The sequence below is a fragment of the Elephas maximus genome, chromosome 11 (assembly GCF_024166365.1).
Source record: "Elephas maximus indicus isolate mEleMax1 chromosome 11, mEleMax1 primary haplotype, whole genome shotgun sequence".
Classification (NCBI taxonomy): Eukaryota; Metazoa; Chordata; class Mammalia; order Proboscidea; family Elephantidae; genus Elephas; species Elephas maximus.
In genome coordinates, this window is record NC_064829.1 from 100,485,872 (window position 1) to 100,497,128 (window position 11,257).

The window sequence follows — 11,257 nt, forward strand, 5'->3', positions numbered from 1 at the left end:
GGGCTCTGGGGAGAGGGCCCCAGAGCTGGAAGGGGGCCTGTCCCCAAGGTGATGGCAGCAGGCTTCCTACCTGTCTGAATCCTTGCGTGGTTTTTATCTGGGGCTCGGCAATCTCCCCTCCCCAGGCTGGCAATGCCTTCCTTTGCCCACAGGGAAGCCTCTGCCCGCCTTGAGCTGGGCCCCTGCCTCCCTTTCAGACCCTCCAGAGAACCTGAGGGTGATGGTGTCCCAAGCAAACAGGACAGGTATGAAGGAGGGACAGAGAACCACAAAGTGGAACTGGGTGTCTGAAACACTGGTGTGAAAAAGAGTCCCTGTGCCGTCAGCTCTGAGTCTATCCTGCCTCTTTCCTTCCCTCCCCACTCCCCCCAGTCCTGGAAATCTTCAGGAATGGCATGTCCCTGTCAGTCCTGGAGGACCAGTCCCCTTGCCTCGCCTGGTTGCAGACAGCAGCCCCCCATCCACACTGAGCTGGTTCAGAGGGAGCCACCCCGTAACTCCCTCACAGCCCTCAGACCCCACAGTCTTGGAGCTGCCTTGAGTTCAGAAGGAGGACAAAGTGGAGGTCACCTGCCAAGCTCGGAACCCACTGGCCTCCATGAAGGCCACTCTGCATCTCTCTATGCAGAGTGAGCACCAAGGGGCTTCACATTCATCCCCTCACCCCAGTTACCTCCACCTTATCTGCTGAGAAAACAGCTCCCTGTGGCTCAGCGGGGACCCTGCCACTAGGCTTAGACTCACCTGTGAAATCCAAATTCCCACGGGACCCAGAGCCCTATGTCCACCTGCTGGATATCAGGGCATGGTGGGGTGAGGCCTGGATGCGTGTGGTCCCCATGCAGTGATGTAGGAGGGGCTTAGAGAACAAAGTCCTGTCCTATTGAGAGCTGAAGGACCCAGGAGTGTGGTGTGGGAGGTGACTCAGTCCTCCTCCCCGTCTCCTGCAGGGACACCAGGGCCCATGATGGGTGTGGTTCTGGTGGCCACCGTGGCAGCTGCAGTCAAGTCTCTGCTCCTCTGCCTCTGACTCACCTTATCCATGTGAGCACCATCCCAGGAAGAAAGATGTGGAGAGGGCAGGGTGCAGGTCGATGAACCCCAGAACCCCAGGTCTGGAGGGACCCCAGTGGGTCAAGGGGATCTGTGGCCTGGGTGGGAGGATTAATTGGTGGTGAGAATTCCCCACATCACCCACCCACCTGAATGTCCAGGATGGAAAGTCCCAGCTCTCATCAGGAAGTCTCGGTGCGGGGCGGGGTGGGGGGGGAAGAGTCCTGCCCTGTCCCACCTGTCAGCTTCCAGCCCCTTGAGAGGGAACAGAGGGCCCGTCTGGCCACTGCCCCCGATCTGAGCAACTGAGAGGCCCTCTGCTGTCTTCACGCAGCATGAGATCCCCAGCAAGAAAGTGGCTGGGCCAGCAGCGGGCATGGAGGACCCAGGCACTGAGGATGAAGACACATCCATGGGTTAGCCTCTCAGGTGAGTGACATGAGTGTCTCACCTCCCATCATCCCACCTGGACACCTCCCTCAGGAAGGTCCCCATGATTGCATAGTCAACATTGAGCTGGCCATGTTTCTCCCCAGCCCACTGCTCCTGCTGTGTCCCAGCTCGCTAGCGACTCTGCCGACTCCAATCTCTCAAGACAGAAACCAGGGTGTCGTTCTCCACTCTGTCCTTCCTCCCACTTCTAGATCCAGTGAATCACTCATCTGGTCTGTCCTTCCTCCTCAGCACAGCTCATGTTGATGCCCTTTTCTCCATCCTGACCCTGGTCATTCCTGTGGCCTCATCACTTCCCTCCATCACTGAACCCACCTCACCTCCCTGTCTGCAGTCTCTCTCCATACACAGACCTCCAGACAGTTCTTCCAGGTGCAGCTGTTCATTTCCTGCTAAGTGTGAACACTGATGTTACTTCTCCTTGGCTGGAGAATAAGGTGCAAATGCCACAGCCTGGACTTCAAGGCCTCACATGACCTGCCCCTGCTGGACCCTCCAGCCAGATCCCTCCCTCCCCCTGCATCACCAGTGTCTCACCACACGCAGCCTGGCCAAGCCCTCTTGTGTCTCTGTGACTTTGTACTGGCAGTTCCTGCTCCCAAAATGCCTTTGCTTCCCCATTTCTGCCTTTGCAAGTCTTGCTTATCCTTGAGACTCAGTCTTAAATGTCAGCCAGTTGTGTGTGTTTGTATGTATACACGTAAGTATATATGTGTATGTGTACGTATGTATGTATGCATGTGTATTTGTATATGCGTATGTATACATGTATGCACATGCGTATGTGTGCATGTATATATGTATTCATGGATGCATGTGTATACGTAGGTATGCATGCATGTGTATATGTAGGCATGCCTGATTGTGTATACGTAGGCATGCATGCACGTGTGTAGCATTTCACATATGGTTTTGATTAAAGGAGTGAAGTCATTTATTCTTAGACACCTTCAGCAAGTATTATCGAACACCTACTATGTGTGGACACTGTCATAGGTGCCAGGATTGCACTGTGGACACAACTTCAGAAACCTTTGTCATCTAGTAGCTGTGATTCTGGAGACAAGGACAGAGATAAAACGCAATAAATAATAAAACTAGAGCCCGGTGGTTGGTGATGTATGGGGAATAACAGGAGTGGAAGGCGTATTGGGGAGGAGGGTTCCACATTTGATAGCACAGTGCTGAGGAATGCGAGGAAGAAGACTCTTTGTGCCTAAGACCAAAGGGTCGCAGGAAAAGAGCAAAGAGCAAAGTGCGTACAATCACTCTGAGGAGAAGCATCCTGGCCTTCTGTGTAAATAATAAGCAGGCCAATGTTTAAAGCAGAGAGGCAGAGAACGGTGGGGCGGCTGGGGGGATGGTGCAGATCGTGAGGGGCCTTGACGGCCAACGCAACAATGTGGCAGCCTTCCGGGTAATGTGATTGGACTTTCATTTTGACAGGATCCCCATGGCTGCCCTGCTAAGCACAGGCCAGAGTGGGACAGTGGCAGTCACAGCGACTGGAAAGGGGCTACTGACCTGCACGGAGGTGGTTTGAACCAGGGAGGCAACGTTGGTAGTGGGATATATTTTGGGATATAATTTGAAGATCAAGCCCACAGGATTTTCTAATGAATGTGGGGATGGAGGGAAAGAGAAGTGCACAAAGATGAGACCAAAAATTTGTCCCTGGCGTGACCGCAGGAAAAATGGCAGAGGAGGAAGCACTACCAGCAGCTCCTTGGGAGGAAGATGTGGCAGTCTGCTTCCATAAAGATTAAAGCAAGCCAAACCCACTTTGTTGAGTTGATTCTGAGTCATAGTGACGTAGGACAGAGTATAACTGACCCACAGGGTTTCCAAGGCTCTGGACGAGTGGACTTAGCGGGGGCGATGGTTGATCTCAAGGGCTGACCTGCCCTGACAGTGTCCGGGTCTGAGGCTCCTCTTCTCAAGATGATCACTGGTGTTAAAACAAAAATCATATCAAGCCAATAACAGAAATTGAAGTTTATTGAATATTGTTGTTGTTGTCGTTAGGTGACGCTGACTCGGTTCCGACTCAGAGCGACCCCATGCACAACAGAATGAAACACTGCCCGGTCCTGTGCCATCCTTACGATTTGGAAATTGGGGTAACATTTTCACTAAATGCCACTGCTGTCAAGTCTAATTCTGAGTCATAGAGGCCTAGAGGACAGGGTAGAGCTGCCCCATAGGGTTTCCCAGGCTGTAATCTTTACGGATGCAGCCTGCCACATCTTTCTCCCATGGAGCGGCTGGTGCGTTGGAACCACTGACCTTTTGGTTAGAAGCCAAGCTCTTAAACACTGTGCCACCAAGGTTACTTAACATTTTGACTAGGGAGTCAAAAATGTTCCGGAGATGAAAAGAACTTCCAAAATTCTTATGCCACATCTTATCGGTATTGCCATGGAAAAGGGACAGAACAGTGTTTATATAACAATTTACCATAAAACACAGCCCTGGTTGCATAGTGGTTAAGAGTTTGGCTGCTGTCTTGGTTATCTAGTGCTGCTATAATAGAAATACCACAAATGGATGGCCTCAACAAAGAGAAGTTTATTCTCTCACAGTCCAGTAAGGTAGAAGTCTGAATTCAGGACACCGGCTCCAGGGGAAGGCTTTGCCTCTCTGTCAGCTCTGGAGGAAGGTCCTTGTGATCCATCAGTCTTCCCTTGGTCTGGGAGCATCTCAGCACAGGAACCTCAGGTCCAAAGGATGTGCTCTGCTCCTGGCACTGCTTTCTTGGTCGTATGAGGTCCCCGTCTCTCTGCTCGGTTCTCTCTTTTATATCTCAAAGCAATGGGCTTAAAACACTATCTAATCTTGTGGACCTCATCAGTATAACTGCCACTAATCCATCTTATTACAGCATAGTCACAGGATTTACAAGACATAGGGAAATCGCATCAGAAGGTAAAATGGTAGACAATCATACAAGGGAATCAGGATCTAGCCAAGTTGACAGGTGTATTTTGGGGACACAATTCAATCCATGACAGCTGCTAACGAAAAGGTTGGCAGTTTGAACACAACAGCCACTCTTTGGAAACCCTATGGGCAGTTCTACTCTGATTCGGGATCAACTCGATGGCAATGGATTTTTTTTTTTTTCCAGTCAGACACTGGAGTCTCTGTTTCCCCAAAACTGACTGAAGATGTCAAAAGCACAATGCCCAAGGCAAAGGGATCTTACTAATTAGCAAGACTTCTCCAGGGACTGGTCTCTCCTGATAACCGGTCCAAAGTCCTTCCTGGAGAAGTACGTCATTCTTCGTAAAGTAGAGGGTCAGAGAAAAAAAGGAAGACCCTCAACAAGATGGACTGACACGGTGGTTGCAACAATGGGCTGAAACATAACAACAACTGTGAGGATGGTGCAGGACTGGGCAGTGTTTTGTTCTGTGGTGCATGGGGTCGCTAGGAGTCAGAACCAACTTGATGGCATTTAACAACAACAACAACAACACTGTTTGACTTAAAGATGACTTTGAGGAGGCCAGTTTCTTAGAAGTTCAAAAGGACTTCTAAGGGCAAATGGCCTGGGTGGGTCACCCCAACTCTGTGGGCCCCAGAAATCTGGATTTCATGAGAATTAAAATGTTTTCTCACTGGTCAACGTTCGTTTCTCACTCTGTCTTCCTGTTGGGGTTCTTCTAAATCTTGCAGCTATTAGTTCCCTGAGAAATGAATCCTGAGAAACAGGCATTCCTGAGGCAAGACCTGGCACCTCCAAGCTAGAAGCGGTGTTGCCCCAGCTCCGGGGGTGGGGGTGGGGGGGCTGAAGGTCAGAGTGACCACACGCTGAGCATGCAGGAAGCGGTGACGGTTCAGGAGGGACTGTGTGTCCTTGTGCTCTGTTCCAATTCTACCCTGGGACAGCTAGGATGACTTTACCCCAGCTCACGGCCACTGGTTTTGGGTTGGATTCAGTTTACGCCCCAGTGTTCTAGTGGCCAGATCGAAAAGTGCAGAGGCTGTCTTAGTTACCTAGTGCTGCTATAACAGAAATACCACAAGTGGGTGGCTTTAACAAACAGAAATTTATATTCTCACAGTTGAAGAGGCTAGAAGTTTGAATTCAGTACGCTGGCTCTAGGGGATCTAGGGGAAGGCTTTTTCTCTATGTCTGCTCTGGGGGAAGGTCCTTGTCTCTTTTCAGTTTGTTTCTTGGTTCCTTGGAGATCTCACATGGTTTGGTAACTATCTTCCTCCAGCTGTGCTTGCTTAATCTGCTCTTTTACATCTCAAAAGAGATCGACTCAATAGGCACCCTACGCTAACCTGTCTCATTAACATAACAGAGAAAAACCATTGCCACGTGGGATTACAACCTCAGGGTTAGGGGGTTGAATTTACAAAACTATTTTTGGGGGACACGATTCAATTCATAACGGAGATCCAGGGACGGTTCCACCTCCTTAGATACCTCAAGGCTTACAATTGCTTTCTGGATGTCAGAGACTCCAGGAGGAGAGACGAAGGGTTATGTTTTTTTTTCGGGTGGAAGTGTGGAATGGAGTTACACAGCTCTGAGTGTGTTTTGCTCCATCCTGTACCCAGATCCATAAGAACCTGTGATTTTTTCCCGTCACAAGTTGCTGGGAAGACCCCTTTACTGGGAATAGAAGCTCTGACCACGAATATAATTCCCGGAGTGGAGGGCTGCAGGAGGGCTCAGGTGGCCAAGAAGGGGTGTTGTTATGGGAAGTCTTCCTTCCTTCCTTCTTCATTCCACAAATCGTTCATTAGACGCCTGCTGTGGGCCAGACAGGTCCCCTCCCCTGGAGCTCACCTCCTAGTCAGGGAGCATAAACCAAATTCCCGGTCCCTCATGTAGTGGCCTTCTGCCCAGTGCTGAAGAGCCACGGCTTTGAGACAGACAGCCCAGGGGTCCAATCCCTACCGCCTGCTGGCTGTGTGACTTTGGGCCACTTGCTTAGCCTTGCTGTCCCTCAGTTTCCCCTGCTATAAAACTGAGGCAGGCAGCCTTAGAGCCCACCCCTTCTAAGAGACACCTGCTCTGGCTTATCCTCCTACATGGAGCAGAACAGGCAGCACATTCGTCTGAAACTGTCCTTCACAGATAACCACAGAACAGCCATAGTGGGCCTCAACTGGTTTTAGCAGGTTTTCTACCCCATCTTAACACTTCAAGTGACCGATCAGCTTATTAAGTGAAAAATACATATAACCACCCCACCTCTGGGTAACTTAACATGCTAATGAAAGAAAATCCACTTCTTCCTCCATCCTAGAGAATTGAACCCTTGTCTAGAGAAAACGCATAGTCATTCCAAAGCCCTGAGCACAATCCTGAATATTCACGATGAATTCGCATTTCCTTGTTTGCTCTCTGTAAAAGCCCACATCCCCAAACTGCCTTCAAGCAGTCTTGGAGGCAGTAGCCCTGATTGCTCCTTTCCTTGCCCAACAAAATACAGGCATCTTTCTGATCTCCCACCTCGACCTCTTGTTTATTGCTGTAACAAATCATGCTGAGAACCTGGGGTTTCCACTTGGCAACAAAATGGGAACAATATCGGCACCTACTTCATAGGATTTTTACGAACATACTTCTTAGCTGTGGTAGAGTCGATTCCGACTCATGGCAACCCTGTGTGTGTCAGAATAGAACTGGGCTCCATAGGGTTTTCAATGGCTGATTTTCAGAAGTACATTGCCAGGCCTTTCTCCGAGGTGCTGCTGGGTGGGTTCAAACCACTGTTTGGTTGGTAGTCAAGTGCTTAACTGTTTGTACCACCCAGGGACTCAGTTACGAACATTAAATGAGTTAGTATTTGTAAAGCGCTTAGAAGGAGACCTGGCACAAATTTGTTAAATCAATAGTTATAAATGCTAATTTTATAGGTGGGAACTGAGAACCACGAGGGAGGGAGAGTGTCTCTTCAAAACCATATGCACATAAAGGAGTCCTAGTGGTGCAGCCGTTGAGTGCTCAGCTGCTAATGGACGGGTTGGAGGTTCGAACTCACCCAGCAGCTCCGTGGGAGAAAGATCTGGCATCTGTTCTTATAAAAATTGCAGCCCAGAAAAACCCTTGGAGCAGTTCTATTTTCTTACAGGGTCACTATGAGCTGGAATCAACTCAATGGCACCTAACAGCAGCACAGTGGTTAAGCACTTGGCTGCTAACTGAAAGGTCGGTGGTTCAAACCCACCAGCTGCTCCACGGGAGAAAAAGGTGGCAGTCTGCTTTCATAAAGATTACAGCTTCAGAAACCCTATGGGGGCACTTCTACTCTGTCCTGCAGGGTCCATGTCATTGTTGTTGGGTGCCCTAGAATTGTTTTTGACTCGTGGTGCTCCCATGTGTTACTGAGTAGTGCTGCCCCATAGGGTTTTTGCTGAGCTAATTAGCAACCTTAATTTCATCTGCAACTCTGGTGCACAGTGGTTAAGTACTTGGCTACTAACTGAAAGGTTGGCATTTTGAACCCACCCAGAGGTGCCTCAGAAGAAAGTCCTGGTGACCTGCATCTGAAAGACTGCAGCCATTAAAAACCTCATGAAGTGCAGTTCTCCTCTGACACATGGGGTTGTCATGAGTAGGAGTCAATTCGACAGCAATGGGTTCATAAGGTTGGTATTTCAGATAGGTACTGTGGTTGGCAGAAGAATGACCCCTCAAAGGTGGCCACATCCCAATCTCCAGAATCTGTGAATACGCTAGGTTACATGGCAAAAGGGAATTAAGGTTGCAGACAGAACTAAGGTTGCTAATTCAGTTCAGCTAATCTAACGATGTATTGCATCGGCCAAATCTGCTGCAAAAGAACTCTTTAGAGTGTTGAAAAGCAAAGATGTCACCTTGAGGACTAGGGTGCGTCTGACCCAAGCCAGGGTATTTTCAAACATCTCATATGCATGTGAAAGCTGGACAATGACTAAGGAAGACTGAAGAAGAATTGATGCATTTGAATTATGGTATGGGGGAAGAATGGTGAATATACCATGGACGGCCAGAAGAACGAACACATCTGTCTTGGAAAAAGTATCAGCCAGAATGCTCCTTAGACACAAGGATGGTGAGACTGCATCTAACACACTTTGAACATTATCAGGAGGGATCAGTCCCTGGAAAAGGACATCATGCCTGGTAAAGCAGAGGGTCAGCAAAAAAGAGGAAAACCCTCCATAAGATGGATTGACACGGTGGCTACAACAATGGGCTCAAACATAGCAATGATAGTGAGGATGGCTCAGGACCAGGCAGTGTGTTGTTCTGTTATACATAGGGTTGCTATGAGTTGGGACTGACTAGATGGCACCTAACAACAACATAACAACAACAATTAGCTGAACTTGAGATGGGGAGATTATCCTGGATTATCACGAGTCCTTTAAAGTGGAAGAAGAAGAGGCAGAAGAGTGGCTCAGAGATGCTATATGAGAAGGACTCACCCTGCTGCTGCTGGCTCTGAAGATGGAAGAAGGTTAAGTATCATGAGCCCAGGAATGCCAGCAGCCTCTAAAAGCTGGTAAAGAGAAAAGAAATGGATTCTCCCCTAGAGCTTCCAGAAGGATTGCAACCTTGCTGACACCTTGAGTTTAGCCCAATGAGACCGGTCCCTCACCTTGACTTCAGCCCAATGAGACCTGTCTGACTTCTGTAAGATAATAAACTTGTGCTGTTTTAAGCCACAAAGTTTACAGTAATTTGCTACAGCAGCAACAGGAAACTAATATATGTTCTGAACCTTGAACTTGAAAATGAAAACACCCATTGTTTTGGAACTCAAAAGAAGCTGTTTAATCTTGGCAAGTTTCCTAACATTCTGTGCTTCAGTTTCCTCATTTATAAAAAGGAGATGATAAATGTGTTTGTCTATGGGGTAGTGGTAATGAAGGAGGTAACATACATGTCTTAGTTATCTAGTGCTGCTATTAACAGAAATATCACTAATACCACCAATGGGTGCCCTTAACAAATTTATTCTCTCACAGTTTAGGAGATTAGAAGTTTGAATTCAGGGCACCGGTTCTACGTGAAGGCTTTCTCTCTCTGTGGGCTCTGGGGGAAGGTCCTTGTCTCTTTTCAGTTTCTGTTTGGTGATCTTCCTGTGGCTTGGCATCTATCCTCTCCCATCTTGGCTTGCTTAATCTGGTCTTTTATATCTCAAAAGAGATTGACTTAAAACACACCCTACACTAACATGCCTCATTAACATAACTAAGAAAACCCATTCCCAGATGAGATTAGAATCACAGTTGAACTGCCCCATAGGGTTTCCAAAGCGGTAAATCCTTAAGGAAGTGGAGAGCCAAATCTTTCTCCCAAGGAGAGGTTGGTGGGTTCAAACTGTTGACCTTTTGGTCAGCAGCCAAGTGCTCAACCACTGCACCGCAAGTGTTCCTTACCATGGGTATATGCCCCTTGCCAGGAATAAACCTTCTAAATTCTTTACATATTGTTATGGATTGCACTGTGCCCCTCCCCAAATACCCACCCAAAATACGTGTTGTAAATTCTAACACTTATACCAGGTTATTATTTATAGCATATATTTTTGGGAGACTCAATTCAATCCATAACAATTATAAAAAACTTAGAGCGCTTATTCATGGTAAGGGGCATAAAACTTTTACCCTTATGTGAATGAATAAAAAAAACATTGTTAGTAGAAAAGATGGGTAAAACATAAAACTATAGAGAACAACTCACCTGTAATAAAGAGACCACTATGCATTTTTTAATGCACCTACTAACATTGCCTATAAATATATTAAGCATATAGATTAAATAGGTATGGTGAAAGAATACAACCCTGATGCCCACCTTTCCTGACTTTAAACCAGTCAGTATCCCCTTGTTCCGTCGGAACAACTGCCTCTTGATCTATGTAAAGGTTCCTCATGAGCACAATTAAGTGTTCTGGAATTCCTATTCTTCACAATGTTATCCATAGTTTGTTATGATCCACACAGTCAAATGCCTTTGCATAGTCAATAAAACGCAGGTAAACATCCTTCTGGTATTCTCTGCTTTTAGCCAGGATGCATCTGACATCAGCAATGATATCCCTGGTTCCACGTCCTCTTCTGAAACTGGCCTGAATTTCTGGCAGTTCCCTGTCGATATACTGCTGCAGCCATTTTTGAATGATCTTCAGCAAAATTTTGCTTGCGTGTGATGTTAATGATATTGTTGTATGATTTCCACATTTGGTTGGATCACCTTTCTTGGGAATAGGCATAAATGTGGATCTCTTCCAGTCAATTGGCCAGGAAGCTGTCTTCCATATTTCTTGGCACAGACGAGTGAGTACGTCCAGCGCTGCATCTGTTTGTTGAAACATCTCAAGACTAAGGTGTGCCTGACCCAAGCCATGGTGTTTTCAATCACATCATATGCATGTGAAAGCTGGACAATGAATAAGGAAGACCAAAGAAGAGCTGACACCTTTGAATTGTGGTGTTGGTGAAGAATATTGAATATACCATGGACTGCCAAAAGAACGAACAAATCTGTCTTGGAAGAAGTGCGGCCAGAATGCTCCTTAGAGGTAAGGATGGCGAGGCTGCGTCTTACCTACCTTGGACATGTTGTCAGGAGGGATCAGTCCCTGGAGAAGGACATCATGCTTGGCAGAGCACAGGGTCAGCGGAAAAGAGGAAGACCCTCAGTGAGGTGGATTGACCCGGTGGCTGCAACGATGAGCTCAAGCATAACAACGATTGTAAGGATGGCTCAGGACCGGGCAGTGTTTTGTTCTGTTGT

General features: G+C 47.6%; 1 protein-coding gene and 1 long non-coding RNA gene across 2 annotated transcripts in view; one reads left to right on the top strand and one right to left on the bottom strand.

The window, feature by feature from the left end:
• LOC126086241 (sialic acid-binding Ig-like lectin 16) overlaps window positions 1–1,474 on the top strand; it is a gene marked incomplete at its 5' end in the record, with an annotated part of 39,870 nt that extends 38,396 nt beyond the window's left edge. The window contains 5 exon segments of the mRNA XM_049902405.1: window positions 198–245; window positions 373–435; window positions 438–629; window positions 951–1,003; window positions 1,388–1,474. Of these exon segments, the coding sequence (XP_049758362.1) occupies window positions 198–245; window positions 373–435; window positions 438–629; window positions 951–1,003; window positions 1,388–1,474 (443 nt within the window).
• Window positions 1,475–10,207: 8,733 nt separating this feature from the next.
• LOC126085384 (uncharacterized) lies at window positions 10,208–11,191 on the bottom strand. Its single transcript, XR_007519261.1, has 2 exons — window positions 11,073–11,191; window positions 10,208–10,983 (listed from the first exon to the last, which is right to left on the bottom strand). It is a non-coding gene; the product is annotated as an uncharacterized LOC126085384 (long non-coding RNA).
• Window positions 11,192–11,257: the final 66 nt, after the last annotated feature.